Below are 18340 nucleotides of genomic sequence, written 5' to 3' on the forward strand. Positions count from 1 at the left end.
TTTGCAAAAGTTCCCAATGCAAGAAAGGACACATTTTCAATTTAAAAATGGCAAATAGCTTATGCCACTATGAGACGATAGCAAATATTGTCTGTTTTCTTTGAGCAAATTTAAATGCAGTACACAGATTAAAGTCTCTCCGGGGACAGGAGAGAAAACTTGTTGCCCTCCGTTGACTGATCTAGGAATTTAAGGTCACAAGCAGAGTCCTGGCTGCAGTACTGCCCTTTAGCCCCTGTGTCACACAAGGGTTATAATCATGGAATGTGACTCATCTCACTTGCCCTAATAACAGCTCTAATACATCCTGCTATCTTGAAATCTGTATCCTGGGAGGAAACCATTTCAATCTTTACAATAAGCCTTCTACCTCTGCAAAAAAAAATAAAATGGATTTCAGCTTTGTTTTTAATCAGTGCAACCTTGCAGAACACAGTCCGTAGGTGAGCACTGAAAAGCCATCATGCCCGTGAGTTGTTCGAGGTTTGATCAATCCTTCTATGGACAGGGAAGCATCTCCCATGTTCCCATGAAGGTTTCCGCCCTGAAACTCTTTCCAGACTCCGTGCCTTTATGATTTCTTCTCGGTGTGAGTCCGGAGATGCAAAGACAAGCCGTCGCTCCTGCCGAAGCTCTTTCCACACTCCCGGCACGTATAGGGTTTCACCTCCGAATGGGTCCGCTCATGGAGCCTCAGGTTGCTGCTCACGTTGAAGCTCTTTCCGCACACCATGCACTTGTAAGGTTTCTCCCCGGTGTGAGTGATCTCATGCCGGGTCAGGTTGCTGCTCACGGCAAAACTTTTCCCGCACTTCAGGCATTTGTAAGGTTTCTCCCCGGTGTGGGTCCGTTGATGGGAAGAGAGGTTACTGCTCCGGCGAAAGCTCTTCCCACACTCCACGCAGGTGTACGGCTTCTCCCCGGTGTGGCTCCTTTGGTGTAACGTGAGGATGTCGCTCCGAGAGAAGCTTTTCCCACATTCCGAGCATCGGTAGGGCTTCTCCCCCGTGTGGGTTCTTTCGTGCAACGTCAAGTGGTTGCTGACACTGAAGCGCTTCCCGCACTCCATGCATTTATACGGTTTCTCCCCCGTGTGGGTTCGCTCGTGGGAGTACAGATTTCCGCTCTGACTGAAGCTCTTCCCGCATTCCTTGCACTTGTAAGGTTTGTCTCCAGCATGGATTCGGCAATGTTTCTTCAAGTCCGAATAATATTTCAACGTCACCCCACAGATAAGACATTTCCCGTCCCTTTTCCCTTTCTTTTTTTCTTGGGGGTTCAGAAGTTCGCCAAACTCTGTGCCCTGAGAAGCGGAGGGTTTTGTCTTCCTGTTCTTTGACTGGTTTCCCTCATGCCTCTTCCCTCTACTTGGCTCTCCGCCTTTCTCATTTCCTACTTCTTGCTTGGCTGTTTCAGGTGACGCCGGAGGATTCTGGGGGGAATTTTCACGGCTTTGTTCATTTCCTGCATTTGGGGGGAGGGAGGAGAAAGCAAAATCCGGTCAGGAGTTCAATCCAGAAAAAGTTCCCCTTCAGAGATCAAATCTAATTGTTAGCTTCTTTCATCTGATATTTATTTTGTTTCACATGTACCCTGAGGACCAAGTTTTTTGGTCTTTGCTTCCAACTGAAATGAGGCTGATCAGAAACACAGGGTGGTTTCCCTCGCCTTCCAGCCTCTGAAAACCAGCATTTTAAAAACATCATTTCCCCATTCTTGCCATGAAGCCAGGAAATTTTGTCTGGCATGAGAAATTATTTTGGAGGTCGGGGTGGACATAGGCTCGTCTCAAAACAAGCCGAGCTTCTCAAATCTGCCATTACTGAAAGGCGAGGCGAGAGAAATATCTCCTTCCCAGATGAAAACATCAGGGCTGTCCCCACCATCGGGCCGATTTAGTCGCCCACATTGCTGCTTTTCTGCAGCATCTGCCACAAATAAAGTGATCCCTAAACAGAACTGATAGCTATCATTTCTATGATGTGTCTTTTTTTTTAACAGCCTAGTAGGCATTCTTTACTCTCGAAAGACAATGGTAACGCGCTCTGTATGGAGGGCTTGGAACAGCATCTAGTGTGGCTGAGAAGACCAATTCGAGAGTGACCATTCCTTCCACTCTGAAGACAAATACAATCTGTCCCCTGTCCAGCTCCCTGATTTTGCTGGTTTGGGGACTTCCTCTTTGCCTCATCGTGCTGGACAAGGGTCTCTTCAAATTGGGAGAGGCCGTGATGCAACGCCTGCCTCCAGGCTGAATGCTCAGACGTCAAGGTTTCCCATCTGTTGAGGTCCATTCCTAAGGCCTTTTACAGCCTATGTTTGAGCCTATAAGTGGGTTTATGAATGACCTGGTTAGAAAGGCCAGATCACTCATAAACATGTTTAAACTTGCTTGTGGGCTCGAATATAAGGTTAAAAAGGAAGTGTTATATGTCACTGAAATCCTCCCGTACTATCCGGAATAGCTCACCTTCAATACCCCATCACGCGCCATCAAGTCTATTCCGACACCTGGTGACCCTTTTCAGGGTCTTCCAGGTACAGCAGACCTGAGCAAAGTGCAGCCCGAGGGCCACATACAGCCCGCGAGCCACTCCTGTCCAGCCCGCGGACAGTTTTGAACATCAAAACCATTTACAGCTTTTTGTCTAAAGTTGATCAGTTGCTTATCTTTAACAAACCGCCAAAAAATAAAAACCTCTTTAGTATTTGTGAAGATTAACAAGTTTAAAATAAAAACAATCATAACCTCACTGTTTCATTTTATTTTTAAGTAAAGTTGGCTCGGCTCCCCCTAACACAGTTCAGATTTTTCATGTGCCCCTCCTTATAGAAATTAATTGCCCACCCGTGAGGTAGAGAGTGCTCAGAAGTGGCCGGCCCTTCCCTTCCTCTGGGACAGCTTGCCCAAAGCCACCCTGGCTGGTTTCCCAAGAGGCACAGCGGTGGGGGTGGGGGGTGCGAATTGAACTCCTAACCTCTGGCTCTTGATACCTGGCTTACTGAACTATCCAGCCAGCATCTTGCTATAAAGCACCACTTTAACAGAGAGGAGATTTAGGCTGAGAAATTAGAAAACCATCCAGCTAGAAAAAGCAAGCTCAGCTTTAGGGGAAATGGACAAGTTATGTTTTCTACGTAAATAATAGGATTTCCCCCAAAAAGAAGCAGGACCTTACGGCAGGCGCCACCGCTAAGCAGACTTGAGTTTCTCCCCTTGGGGTACAGATGCCGGGGGGGGTGACAAGTTGGGGTGACGGATGGATGGATTAATTCAATACTTATACCACCACTTGCTGCTCCGGATGGTGTATAACCAGAAGAAAAGCACAATTATAAAGCAAATTCTAAGATATGACTGTTTGTATCCCATGTCCAGCTCTGCCTTCCACAAACGGCCCTGGCTCCCTTGAGGGAGAATCCGTCTTCCGCAAAATTAAAAGTTCTTCTCGCACACAGAAGCCAAGAATGTCCAACCGATAAAATATCTGGAGTGTTCCCCCCCCCCAAAAAAAACCCTTTATTTTTTGCGTGCAGTGAAGGAGTCATTTGCTCCTCACAAATTCCTGGCAAAGGTTTATGTGTGGGTTTATCCCTGGCTCTGCAATTTGAAATCCCACCTTTGGCATGCACAAACACACATATGCACATGCGTGTGTGTGTGCATGCGCGCACGCACGCGCACACACACACACACACACACACACACACACACACACAGAGATTTATCCTTTTTGGGAGGCAAAGGGGTAATTACCGAGAGAGGAGTCGTTCCCGTAATTATCTGCCAGCATTGCTTCCTTCTGCGGGGCCTTGTGGCAGAAAGAAATGCTATCTTCTCCTCAAAGGACAGCCCAGCACTGAAAGGGGGAAAAAACCAAGAATGCATCTGATCACTAAATACCACCATGCACAGACACGGATATCCCAGTGGGGGAAAAACTTAATGAAATCCCAAACTATCTTTTTCTGTCCACTTTCCAGGCATCAATGGTTGAATGCTGCCAGTCCGGGGGGGGGGGGAGGCACATCCCCTTTAGTCACAGGTGAACGAGAGAGGCTTCACAACATTTACCGGAGATGTGGTGTTCTAGATCAGTGGTTCTTAACCTTTATTACCCAGGTGTTTTTGAACTGCAACTCCCAGAAACCCCAGCCAGCAGAGCTGATGGTGAAAGCTTCTGGGAATTGCAGTCCAAAAACATCTGAGTAACAACCAGTGCTCTAGATAACCTCACAACTCTACCCACCTCGCCAGGTTGTTGTGAATGACGAGCAAAAGTTTCGGGTTGCAAGATATCTCACGGAAGCAGAGAATGGCCTTTTAGGCCAGATGGGTGGGGTATAAATCAAATAAATAAATAAATAAATAAAAAGATATCCTGCAGTAAACTGAGTGTGTTGTCTGCATTTCCCGGCTCTGAATCAAACTCCCAACATCTGGCTCTGAATCCAGAGCCTTAACTCACTGAGCTATCCAGCCAGGGAATAATCATGTCCAGCGAGTCAATTCTGACTCACGGAAATCCTTTCCAGAGTTTTCCAGCCTCTGGCCTAAACCAGACAGCTCTCTATAATTCTCTACTGCCAAGTCCATTCTGATTTACGTCGACCCTTTCCAAGACTTTCCGGGTTGAGAATACTCAAGAGGAGGCTTACCATTCCCTCCTTCTGGGGGGGCAGCCCTGAGACTGTGCAGCTTCTATCTAGAAAACTCCGGAAATGGTTGCCGTGAGTCAGTATTATTATGACGGCACACTGTCGTCGTTCAAAAGCACCAGGGCACACTCAATCAAAACTATAAAAACATAGAACAGATGCAAGTTTAAACTAAAATAACCCACGTCTCTGTTCAATATCGGCGCAGTACGTATGCTGTTCCTAATATTGCCATTTTTTCTAGCTCTGATGGTGGTGTGACTTCTGAGATCTGCCACTGTTTATACAGTAGTAACTGCAAGAAGTTTCTTGATATTTTTCCCAAAGCCCCGAAGACTACGGGGACCACTGAAGTGTGTTTTATCCACAAGCGAGATGTTTCAATGGGTATTAGTATTATTATTAACGTGGCCTCTAGTTTGTAGCCCTATGAGGTTGGGCTGCTAAAAACAGGGCGTCACCGATTCCTGGGGCCGACCGAAGTTGCAAGTGACGTAAAAACCCTGAACATTTTTCGTTTCTTTGTTTCCTGGAGGAGGCGAAGGTCACGATGGCGGGAAGCCCTGCTAATGAACTGCCCACCTTGCAAAGATTCCCGGACTCTCCCTTCTTATGGAATTGGGCATAATCTCCTGTTTAAAGCTTCCCGGGCCATTGTCCGGGCTTCCCCAAACACACACCGGTCTCACCGCCTTCTCCCGACGCAGCGCTCTGAATCACTCGGAAGCTGACCCACTCGGCTGAGGCGGAGGCTGGCCTTGTATAAAAGGGCCACTCCTGTGGATTTTACCTTTTAGCAAAAATAAAATTGAAAAAAAAGAATCAACAAGGCTTTTTGTGTTGCCGTTCCATGCATTCCCTCCCCCTGCTGCATTTTAGGACAGAAACTGGACCCTGGACACATTCAATGCCCCCCACCTCCCCAAAAGATCTGGGAATTGGGCAGAAACCCTAATGGAAAAAGAAGGGGCCACTTTCTCTTCCACCAGCCAAGAAAAATCAGGGCAGGGGGTTCCCGCGAGGCAACACAATCTCCCCCCAAGGCTCTTAACCCCCCACTTTTCATAGGGGAGGCTTAGGGGCCTCAAAGCCAGGATATTGGGGGGGGGGAGAGAGAGAGAGCTAGAGAGAAACCTTGGGACCGCCGGGGGGACCCCAGGAAGGAGGAGAGAGTGAGTCCTGGGGCTGAGTAAGCATCTCTGCACTGGGGGGTGGGCTGAGGTGGAGGGGTATGGGGGGCACTCCCCCTCCCTAAGAGCTGTCATGGGGGGTGGTCCTTCACCTCCCCCAAAGTTCATATTTGGGTGCTCTCTTCCCCCACATCGACCTCCTGGCTAAAGGAGTTGCTTTCAGGGAAAAAAATTTAAAAGGGGGTGATGGTAGCAGCAAGGGAGGGAAGGGGGCTCAGAAGCAGCCCCGATCTGCCCACTAGGCTATCCTTCCCCCACCCCACCCCACCCCTTACCGACACTAGGGGCAGACAATCCGTTCCGCGCCCCCCCAACTCCACTTCCCGTCCCATCCAGACCCATAGGAGGCTGGCTCAAGACATTTTGGGGTGGGGGTGGGTGGCTGGGGATGGGCAATGGGGGGGAGAATTGCATTTGGATTCCTGGGGAGGGCGACCCCATGTTTCGGGAGAAAGGGGGGGAATATGCCATGGCAGCTGCAGACGCCTCCGTTCCCGGGGGTGGGGGGGTTGGCATGCAAACCCTTCTTGCTTCTGCCCACCCACCAGCCAATTCTGCCCCCCCCCCAGTCTGCATGGACCGGTCCCGCTGGTCCCCGTCCCCCGCCCCCCCCCCCGCGTACACCAACCTGGCCTTCTCGCACCCGTCTCCCCCTCTTGCAAGGAAATTTCCCCTTTCCTGCAATGGTATAAAGAGGGGGGGGGGAGAAGCGGCGCCATCCTCCTAATGCCGCCGCTTCTCTAGGCACCAGAACTCAGTGTTTTTAACCCTTGGACGACCGAGGAGGAGGAACCGCTTCCGGACTCCCCGTCTTCCCCAGGCGTTCCCTCGGTCATTCGGCCAGCCGCTTCTCTAGGCACTAGATCTCAGTGCCTTTAACCCTTGGAGGACCGAGGAGGAGGCACCGCTTCCGGACTCCCGTCCCTCCCCAGGCGTTCCCTCATTCATTCTCGAGCGCGCCTCCTGGTTTCCCTTCATTTCTTTTAGTTCAAGGACGTTTCCCTTGGAGGGGGGGCAAGGAGGGGGTCTCCTTGGGAGGAACGAAATAAAGACGTCATATGGCTTTTTTTTTTTAAAAAAAAACAACAAACCCATTGGTTTAGCTGAATCAGCCCATTTAAGATCTTGCGAGAGCACCCGCCCTTTACACGGACTGGTTCTCTTTTGAACGGCTTCTCATGGTTCACTGGGGATGGTTAATATTTGTGCGTGATTAGTTTAGTTTTGGAGCTCTTTGGTATATTATGGTTTACTGTGTTGTGAACCACCCAGAGGGGACCACAAATCAGACAGGCAGCTTACAAATTGAAATAATAATAATAATAATAATAATAATAATAATAATAATAATAATAATAATAATAATAATAATAATAATAATAATAATAATAATAATAATAATAATAGGTAAGATAGGCATCCTTCAGTCTCGAAAGACTATGGTGACGTGCTCTGTATGGAGGACTTGGAACAATGCTTAGTGTGGCTGAAGGGGCCAATTCGAGAGTGACAATCTCTTCCACACTGAAGACAAATCCAATCTGTCCCCTGTCCAGCTCCCTGATTTTGCTGCTTTTGTGACTTCCTCTTTGCCTCGGCCTGCTGGGCAAGGGTCTCTTCAAATTGGGAGAGGCCGTGATAATAATAATAATAATAATAATAATAATAATAATAATAATAATACTAATAATAATAATAATAATAATAATAACAACAACAACAACAACAACAACAACAACAACAACAACAACCACAACCACAACCACAACCACAACCACAACCACAACCACAACCACAATAACAGAACATTCCTTTGTCCTTTTTTCTGTCCTCTGGGGCTGCATCTCTCTGTCAGGTGAGAGAACAATACAGTTCCTTGTTCTTCCAGGTCTGGATCCTGCAGATTTCATATGTCGGCCCACCCACTCCCATTATTTCATTATTTCCTTTGCAGCCTCTGCCTGGAGTGAGTTATGCTTTTTCTGGCAATCCGGGTGGTGCTAGTGGTGGGAACCTTGATCAATTTCAGCGGTCCACCCACTCCCATTCTCTCTCTCTCTCTCTCTCTCTCTCTCTCTCTCTCACACACACACACACACACACACACACACACACACACACACACACACACACACACACGGACCAATGAGGAGAGTTCAGGAGACGTTCACAGCTCGCACACTACAGGGGAAGCGCAGGTGGTCTTGAATCCAGGTTGTGTCTTCTCCTTTGGATATTTTATTTGGTTTTGTTCTCCTTTGCCTAGCCAGGCCTTCCTTTCCTCTTTCCTACCTCTGTCTGGAGATTTAAGCCCTCCCAGGCAATCCGTGGTGGGGGAATGGGGTGGGGGTGGGAAGCCTCCTCCTCTTAGGAGGCACGGTTCCTACCACTAGGCTGCACGACCCCCCTCAAGGATTTGCCTTCTGGGGAGATTTGGTACTCAATCTACTCAGCCTTTTCCTCCTTTCGATGGGTGAGGACCACTTGAGATGGGATGGCCAAAGAGCAGAAGATTTTTCCCGTGGTCTGAGAATGAGTGTGGTGTCGGGGCATTTGAACCCTGGCTCAGACATGGAAACTCACAGGGATGGAAGGGAGTGGAAATAGTAAAAACACTCATTTACCTCAAAAGCTCAATTAAGGTAACTGTAAATCAGTTTTGACCATAAAATACATAATAAAAAAATGAGAGATTCCACACAGCCTCTCATCCAGAGCAATTGTACCCCTCATCTAAGAAAAATTGGTCTGTCAAAAAAAAAAATAGTTCCCCATGGACTGGCAGCATCCAATATATATTCTTCACCTGATGAAAGGAGATGCCAAGGAGTGCAGTAACTTTAGGGCTGTTGCTCTCAATTCTCACGCAGGGACAGTGATGTTCAGAGGACTGTAACAAAAGCTTTTACCTTCTAGGGAGCAAGAAATGCTTCTTCAAGCTGGATTTCAAAAAGGGAAGAGGCACTTGAGATCATATTGCAAATATTACTGGCTACTGAGGAGCCTGTCAAAAGAAGATCAGCTTTATAAAGGACAGCAGAGCCTTTGATTATGTAGATCATGAGAAACTATGGGTTATTCTGAAAGAAATGAATGGGTCCATTTGTTTTTGAGGGCAAACAGTTAACTTTCCAAACTAATTAAGGGAGGAGGGAAGTAGTGGTCACCCTGCTTATGAATATTTACTGTGGTGCCCCGCATAGTGATGTTAATCCGTTCCAAAAAAAAGTCGCTATCCGGATTCCTTGCTATGCGGGGCAAAAAAAAAACCCCATAGGAACACATTAAAACATGTTTAATGCGTTCCTATGGGGGAAAAACTCACCTTTAAGCGAAAATCCTCCATCCGGCCGCTATTTTCGCTGCCCGGTAATCCGGGTGAAAACACAGCAGGGGCCATTTTATTGACCCGGCTGCCATTTTGGAACCGCTGATCAGCTGTTAGAAAACGGGGCGTTTGCGATGATGGGGAAAAGCGCCCCCGCTGCTTTCCCCTTGGACCAAAGGAAGCTCTTTTACGGCTCAACTCCTTCGCCGACCCCGACAGGGAAGGGACGTCAGAAAACGGAAAGAAAGGAACGGAGGGGTCCGCCGGGAGCCCGGCTTTCTCAGCCCTGCCTCCCGCTGGGCCTCGTGAAGAACCAGAGCAAGATCTTGTGGGGGAGCACCCCCCTCCTCGGAGCAGGAAAGCGGCACTGCCTTGGCGATCTGCCGGCAGCACAGTGTGCGCCTTTGCCCGCCACAGACTCTCTCTCCCCCCACTTCCCGGCGCGCACCTTGCACAGCTTTGCCTCGCTTGAATTGCCTTGTGCTGGCAGGGAAGGGAGCATGCTCAGCATGGCAAGGAAGCACCCAGCGAGCCAGCGGCCGCCGCCGCCGTTCAGCAAGCAACTCAAGCGGGAGGAGGAGGCGGCAGCCTCTCCCGAGCAGCGAGAGGTTGAGTGCGGGGGAAAGTGCTCGGATCTCTCTCTCTCTCTTACACATGCACACGTGTGCAAAGGGCTGTTGCTGGTCCTGGTGTAAGCATCGTGCGGGGGGCGGAGATGAGAATCCAATGCACCCGCCAGCTGACCTGGCCGTTTGCGGTGATCACTTCTCCCCCCATAATTGCAGACGCCCAGTTTTCACACAGCTGAGATTGCGCAGCCCGGCCAATCAGCTGTGGAAAAATGGGCCGTTTGTGACGATGGGGGGGGGAAGCGATCATCACAAAGTGAGTTTTCCCCATAGGGAACATCACAATGAGATCGCAAAAGCAATCGCAAAATCTTCTTCGCTATGCGGATTCATCGTTAAACGGGGCACCTGTTAAGCGAAGCACCACTGTATGTTGAGATTTGCATGCAACAATAGGAGTTGTTGGGTGTGGAGTTAAGTGGGGGAGTAGAAAAGGAGGGAGAGTGAGTGGAGATGAGAAGGGAGGTTGTTTTAGTTAAGAGTTAGTGACACTGACTGGACTTTTATCACCTGTAACAATAAACACACTTCCTACTTAAATGATACCTTGCCCAGACCTCTGTCATTAATAGTGAACCATGTTGATGGCAGCTCAAAGACACATTGGATGCACCTTTGCTTGGTGAAACAACCAAAGGCCACGCGACAATGCGACACTCAACATTGCCCTTTGAATCTCCTGGCGCCACCCTTGAGGCTGGATGCTCGCATTTTGGCTTTTGCGCCGTTTGAGCAGGTGCACTGGCCTGGATTACTTCACGTTGGGGCCTGTCTGTGAAATTTGGTGTGATCTGGCCGGTGCTTAAAAGGTCCTGATCTTCTGTGGGGTCTATTTTTCCCTCGTGGTACGTGTCCCTGAAGGCAGACCAAAGAGCTGTTTGGCATCTCAGTGAATCTGAGACTCTAGCCCAGTGCCAGAAAGATAAGGGCCAGCTCTTAAAGGGGAAGGGTGGAGCATTTTAAGTAAAAACAAATAAGCGGACAAAGTCTTTTTTTCAATGCCAAACATTGCTTTTGGGGAATGGTATACCCTAACTATATGCTAGTATATATATTTTGAAGAGACCCTTGTCCAGCAGCCCGAGGCAAAGAGGCAGTCCCAAAAGCAGCAAAATCAGGGAGCTGGAGAGGGGATAGACGGTATTTGTCGTCAACGTGGAAGGGATTGTCACTCTCGAATTGGCCTTCTCAGCCACACTAGATGCTGTTCCAAGTCCTCCATTCAGAGCACGTGACCATCGTCTCTCGAGACTAAAGGATGCCTAAAATACTAGTGTGGAATGTCCAAAATGCTGCAGTTCACTTACTGACTGGAAGCCCATGAAAGGGCAATGGCTGCCAGTCCAAATCCAGGCCCATTTCAAAGAGTTGGCTATGACATATAAAGCCCTGGATGGCTTGGCCCCCTGGCTGTTGGAAAGATCACATCTTTGCAGAAGAGCGTTCTTGGCTTCTAAGGTCTTCCAAGGATGCTCTTGTCTGGGCCCACCACCCTCTCTGGCCCATTGGGAGGGCCTTCTCAGTGGTGGCTCCCAGATCATGGAAATCTTTCCCTTGAGGGGGCTGAGGTTGGCCCCCTCCCTCTTGATCTTCTGGCAACAAGTGAAGACTATCTAGATAGCCATTAAGTGAAAAGGCTTCATTTTGGGGTTGATCAGGGAGGTTGGTAAGTCTTAGGGTCAAAGTCTCAATCCAAGTCTTTGGTACCAAGACTCGAGTCCAATCCCAAATCTTTGGGCCTATGTCTCAAGTCCCAAGTCCATATTACAAATAAGCTTTTTTTCCCCTGGGAAAAAAGGAGGGTGTGAGACATGAGAACCATCCATCTTTGATCCTATCTACCCTTCCCCTGAGCATCAAATTTGGTTCGAAGAACATAGTAGTACAAAAATCGAAACCATTTCCTGGCACAAAGCTGTGCTCTTAATTTTTTCAGGATGATAGGGTTAGTTTGGCTCCCCAACCTGGTGCTTGGAGACTCAACCCATTACACACACAAAAAAATTGCTGCTGTTATTCCAACTCACCATTTTAGGTAAAGGTAAAGATTTCCCTTGACATTTAGTCCAGTCGTGTCCAACTCTAGGGCACGGTGCTCATCCCCATCTCCAAGCCGTAGAGCCAACATTCATCCATAGACAGTTTCTGTGGTCACGTAGCCAGTGAGACTAGACACAGAATGCTGTTTACCTTCCCACCGAAGTGGTACCTATTTATCTACTCACATTTACATGCTTTCAAATGGCTAGGTTGGCAGGAGCTGGGACAAGTGACGGGCTCACTCCATCACATGGATTCGATCTTACGACTTGCAGCACAGAGGCTTCTACGGTTTAACCCGCAGCGCCACCATGTCCCATGTGTTTGCTTTCCCTTTTATCGAAGCACAAATTTCCCAGCCTGGGTGTTCTTCCTTACCCAACTTGTGACATGTTACAAATGCTGAGGCTCGGGGACGCTACCGCTCTCATCGGAAATGTCCAATCTGGCCACACCCAAAACAAACATTCTTATAGGTGCACGAAGAAGTTCCTCCATTCAGCAATCTCTCTGGACTGGAACAGATAAGGATAGAAAATGCACTCTTGCCTTACACCTTTGCCTATAGGAAATCATTATCTGTCCCCACAACTGTTCCTAACAGTCACTTCTTGTCAACAATCCAAGTTAGGTATTGGACTTATCAAGAGCTGAAGCATACTCCATTTCTTTCAATAAGTAAGTAAGTAAAATCTTTATTACACAGTCAACAGATCATTGCAAATTAGAGCAACAGGACTATCACACCATAGGTATCAGTAAAAATACAACAAATTAAAATACTGTTCCATGTGGCTGTCTAAATCTCTATAGCAATTTACACAAATTTTTTTCCCAAATACTTAGCTCTACTTGTAGCGGCTTTAAAAGCAAATGTTGCAACTCTATTTGTTGTATTTGAATTAGGTGTTTGTAATAACAAACTCATTTTCTCTGGTATGCTTATATATTCTACTTTATTTACAATGGGCTGTAAATATTGTTCGCTTAAATCTATATACAAGGGGCAGTCAAGCACAAAATGAGCCAAGTCCTCAAGAACAGGTTTTCCACAAATGCACAATTCTATCATCTGAAGCAGGGGTCCCCACCCTCTGGTCCACAGTTCATTACCAGTCCATGGCCTTGGCCAGACTGGGCCATGGAGACAGATTTCTTGCCCCCCCACTCCTCCTGCATGCCCCCATCCCTTCACACATGAGGGTGTGTGTGCATGTGCCATGCAAGTGCCCCACCCCTTTGCGCATGTGCATGAGTGCCCGTGTGACTGCATGAGTACGCGCCACCCCTTCACACATGTACATGAGCGTGGGGGTTGCTCTCCCCCCCGCACATGTACCCTGTCTCCCCCACTGGTCTGCAGTGTCAAAATGGTTGGGGACCACTGATCTCAAGGGATACCCTGAAATCTATCCCATTTCATCACTGTATTCATTTGTTCAAAATGTAACAATGTCCAAATTGGGCCCAAGTCACCATTTTCTCTCCCTGGTGTCATGAGACCCATTAGTATCACAAGTCTCAGGTTTGAATGGTGAGTAGGTGTTCTCACTGTCACTCTCTCACTGGACGTTCCACATGGCACCTCATGGTCATGAATGATCTGAGGATCTTGCTCTACATTGAGATGGTGTAGGCTATAAGAAGATTGCCAAACTGCTGAAACTGAGCTGTAGCACAGTGGCCAGGGCCATCCAGTGACTGAACAGGACAGAGATTGGCTTTGGGAAACAGACGTATGAGTGCTGCCAGCATTCCTGCAGAGATTGAAGGGGGGGAGGCACCTGTCAGTGCTCAGACCATACGCTGCACACGGCATCAAATTGGTCTCCAGGGTGTCATCCCAGAAGGAAGCCGCTTCTGAAGATGATGCACAAGAAAGCCCACATATGGTTTGCTGCAGACAAGCAGACTAAGGGCATGGATTTCTGGAACCATATCCTGTGGTACGGTGAGACCAAGATAAAACTTCTTTGGTTGAGATGGTGTCAAGTGTATGTGGTGGCAACCAGGTGAGGAGTACAAAGATAAGTGTGTCGTGTCTACACTCAAGCATGGTGGTGGGAGTGTCATGGTCTGGGGCTGCATGAGTGCTCCCGGCACTGGGGAGCTATAGTTCATTGAGGGAATCATGAACGCCAACATGTACTGTGACATACTGAAGCAGAGCATGATCCCCTCCCTTTGGAGACTGGGCCACAGGGCAGTATTCCAACACGATAACGACCCCAAACACAACCCCAAAACGACCACTGCCTTGCTAAAGAATTTGAAGGTAAAGGGGATGGACTGGCCAAGCATTTCTGCAGACCTTAGCCCTATTGAGCATCTGTGGGGCATCCTGAAATGGAAAGTGGAGGTGCGCAAGGTCCAGCTCTGTGAAGTCATCATGGAGGAGTGGAAGAGGAATCCAGTGGCAAACTGTGATGCTCTGTGAACTCTATGCCCAAGAGGGTTAAGGCAGTGCTGGAAAATAATAAAATTAAAAAAATGGCGGCCACACAAAATATTGACACTTTGTGCCCAATTTGGACATTGTCAGTTAGGGTTGTACTCACTTTTGTTGCCAGTGGTTTAGACATTAATGGCTGTGTGTTGCGTTATTTTGAGGGAACAGCCCATTTACACTGTTATACAAGCTGTATGCTTTACATCAGGGGTCTCAAACATGTGGTCCGGTGGCCATTTGCGGCCCGCCGGATGATAGTTTGTGGCCCCCGCCTTGCCTGTCCCCCCTGAAGCACCCACATGTCATCTGCTGTCAAGAGTAAAAAAAAAAGCATCACCCCGCTTGCTGGCTCTCTCCCAAGACAGCAACTCTTCCACCCTCCATCCTGAACTGCAGCCTGCCAGCCAGCCCTCCCTTCTCCGCTTCTTTGTCCTGCTGCTGATGGTGGTGGTAGTGAAGAAGGAGCTGGAGGGGGTCGTGGCAGGGCGACGAGGGCTTGTGTGCCCCTCCTCCTCCTCAGAGCCCCAGCCGAGCTAAGGAAACTCCCATGTGCCTTCCTCAGGCTCTTGCTCTGCTTGGCGGAAAATCTGATGCGGCCCAGCCTCACCCAGCCTCTGCCTCTAATGGCCCCCAAGTAAACTGAGTTTGAGACCCCTGCTTTACATTGTAGCTGTGTTATTTCTTCAGTGTTGTCACATTAAAAGACATACAGTGGTGCCTTGCATAGCGATCGCTCTGTTTTACAATGAAATCGCTTTGTGACGATGTTTTAGCGATCGCAAAAGCGATTGCTTTGTGATGTTCCCTATGGGAAAAATTCGTTTTGCAATGATAACAGGGAAGCGATATTCGCAAAGCCCCCATTTTCAGCCAGCTGATCGGCGATTCCAAAATGGCCACCGTGTAAACAAAATGGCCGCCCACTGTGTTGCCTCGCTTTAGAGGCACCGAAAATGGCCGCCGCAATGGAGGATTTTAGCTTAAGGTTAGTTTTGAAGCCCATAGGAATGCATTAATGGTGTTTTAATGCATTTCTATGGGCTTTTTAATATCGCTTAGCGATGAAATAGCTTTGCACGATTTTTGCTGCACGGATTAACATCGCTAAGCGAGGCACCACTGTACTAAAATATTTATAAAATGTGAGGGGGTGTACTCACTTCTGTGATATACTTCTGTACATAGTACTATTTTTACTATTACTATGCATACCTTAGTTTATTAATATCCAAGCAAATTTAGCACCTCAAGCATAACTATTACGCAAACAGAACAGTTAATATTGAACTCAGATTTTTTTAAAAAGGAATTTTCTCTAGTCATCTATTCTGAGATCCTTTTACACTGTGGATTTCAAAGTCAAAGTCTTGCAAGATCGGCACCCATCTCATAAGTTTTCTGGTGTTAGATTTCTTAGTTCTTAGCCACACCAAAGGAGAATGGTCAGTACAGGGTATGAATTTCCTTCCCCAAATGTAGGGCTTCAGCTTTTGCAACGTTCATACGATAGCTAGACATTCTTTTTCGATAGTGGATAAATGTCTCTCACCAGGTTGGAGTTTCTTGATGTTTGGCACAGCACAGCTCCCAGTCCCACATTTGACGCATCCATGTAAATTATGAACTCACGGTTGAAGTCCAGTGCAATAAGGACAGGTGTCGAAGTCTGCACCCTCTTCAGACCATTGAAAGCTACCAGACACTCTGACTTCCACTGGATGTACTTCTTTTGGGTTAAGTTTGTTAACAGAGCAGATATTTCACTAAACTTCAGGACAAAACATCTAAAACATCTGGCTAACCCAAGGAATGCTCGGATTTTCTATTTAGACGTCAGACTGGGCCAAGTATCAATAGCTTCTATCTTTGCATCTAGGATTTTGATCATCCCTCCTCTGACTAGATGCACTAGGTACTTTATTTCAGAGATCCCAATTTGACATTTAGCCGCTTTCACTGTCAGACCAGCATCACGTAACCTTTGCAAGACAACTTCCAAATGGGATTCATGTTCCTTCCAGGTCTGTCATAACAAATCTAAAAGCCCTCTTACTTTACAACTGAATAAGCATTCAAAAGGACTAAAACCTGTGCTTTCTTGGGGTATATCTCGATAAGCATACAGCAGTTATTATAATTTATTATCCCAATCATTTGGGTTCTCTGCCACATACGCACGTACCATTCTCATTAATGTTCCATTAAATTTTTTCGCTAACCCTTTCGTTTGGGGATGGCAAGGAGGCAATGTCACATGGGCAATTCCACAGACCTGTCATAGTCTCTTCATTAGTTTTGAAGTAAAGGAAGTACCTAAATCTGTTATTATTTCTGCCACAAAACCCATTCAGCACATTAACACTTCTGCCATAGTTACCATCGCTGTTTTTAGGGGAACTGCTTTTGGGTATCTGGTGGCAAAATCAATAATGGATAAAATAAACTTATTTCCTCCTCTGGTCACCCTGGGTAGAAGTCCAACCAGGCCCAGGCCTAAATGTTGGAAAGGAGTCAAGATAGGCAATGGGCATAGTTTATAGTTTTGTCATTTCCAGTACCTCGCTTCTGGCAAGTATCATAGGGTTGGCAATACAGTGGTGCCTTGCTAGACGATAATTTGTTCCACTGAAATTGCTGTTTAGCGAAATCATTCTCTAGCGAAAAGCATTTCCCCATTGGAATACATTGAAACCTGTTTAATGCATTCTAATGGGGAAGAATCACTGTTGTCTAGCGAAAATCGGCCATAGGAAAGCCGCTTTGCGAACCGCCGGTCAGGTGTTTAAATCGCTGTCTTGCGAAGCTTAGGTCCCGAAAACAACTGTTTGCAAGCATGGAGAGGGCTGTCAAAATCATCGTCCAGTGAAAATCGGTTTGCGTAGCAGGGACCAAACATTGTCCAGCGAAACTCCCCCATAGGAATCACTGTTTTGCGAATCAGTATAGCGATTGCAAAAAGCCAATGTCTAGCGAAAAAACTGTCATGCAGGGTAACTGTCTAGCGAGGCACCACTGTATTGCTTAATTTGCTGCTCCATCCCCGGCCAATAAATACCCTGTGTGATTCTTTGCTTGGTGTGAGAGACACCCACGTGTGCTCTAAATACATCTTTGAATGCTTTTTCCAGAATCTTTTCTCAGTATTTAACAGAGACAATTAGCTGATTTTGGGGCCCTTCTCCACCCCTACAAGGTGCCTTTAAAACCTCCCTATACAATAGGTTTTGGTCCACACAATACCTCTCTGGATGTTCAGATAATGAATAATGGGATTCTCGGTACGTTTTTCAAAGCAATCATTTATTTATTTATTTATTTATTTATTTATTTATTTATTTATTTATTTATTTATTTATTTATTTATTTATTTATTTATTTATTTATTTATTGATTGATTGATTGATTGATTGATTGATTGATTGATTGATTCATATCCCGCCCATGTATTTAAGGTTCTACCTTCTTTTTGTTCCTTAATAAAGGAGGAACTATTAGGATTTTTCATCAGCACCAAATCAACAGTTGCCCTTATTTGAGGATATTCTCCTAAACTAGGTCTTTCAATGAGAGTTTCAGTGGTTGGGGTTCCCATACTTTCCTCAGGCATTGGCAATACTACAAAATCAGAACCAATCCCTTTTAGGCTTAGTCTATCCTGTTCCATTATATTTTCTTTATGAATTATGTCCGGGTGATAGAGTTGCTTGGGAACATGAGTCCCTAATTCCTAGATACAGTGGTGCCCCGTATAGCGACGTTAATCTGTCCCAGGATTAACGTCGCTATACGGAAACATCGTAAAGCGAAATTAAAAAGCCCATTGAAACGCATTAAAACCTGGTTAATGCATTCCAATGGACTAAAAACTGGCAGGGAAAGGGTGGGTGGGGGATCCCGAAGGCTTCCAGGCAAAAGCCTGGAAGCCTTCGGGACCCCTCCACCCTGTCCCTGCCGCCCCGCGCTGCCTTCCCTAGCCAAGATCGGACTCCCAGGAGCCCGATCCAGGCTGGGGAAAGCAGCGAGGGGTGGCTGCCAGCGAAGGGGA

At 47.1% G+C, this 18340-nt stretch overlaps 1 protein-coding gene and 1 long non-coding RNA gene across 2 annotated transcripts in view; both read right to left on the reverse strand.

The window, feature by feature from the left end:
• The window catches only part of LOC144587299 (uncharacterized), a 36759-nt gene extending 30650 nt beyond the window's left edge, over window positions 1–6109 (reverse strand). Inside the window, exons 1-3 of the mRNA XM_078387373.1 lie at window positions 5340–6109; window positions 3758–3860; window positions 622–1464 (exon numbers count right to left, since the gene is read on the reverse strand). Of these exons, the coding sequence (XP_078243499.1) occupies window positions 622–1464; window positions 3758–3794 (880 nt within the window). The 5' untranslated portion in view covers window positions 3795–3860; window positions 5340–6109. The remainder of the gene's footprint in view (window positions 1–621; window positions 1465–3757; window positions 3861–5339) is intronic.
• Window positions 6110–12511: 6402 nt separating this feature from the next.
• The window catches only part of LOC144587339 (uncharacterized), a 251289-nt gene continuing 245460 nt past the window's right edge, over window positions 12512–18340 (reverse strand). Inside the window, exon 2 of the long non-coding RNA XR_013542499.1 lies at window positions 12512–15470. This is a non-coding gene — a long non-coding RNA (uncharacterized LOC144587339). The remainder of the gene's footprint in view (window positions 15471–18340) is intronic.

This window comes from Pogona vitticeps, chromosome 2 (assembly GCF_051106095.1).
Source record: "Pogona vitticeps strain Pit_001003342236 chromosome 2, PviZW2.1, whole genome shotgun sequence".
In the NCBI taxonomy this organism is placed as follows: Eukaryota; Metazoa; Chordata; class Lepidosauria; order Squamata; family Agamidae; genus Pogona; species Pogona vitticeps.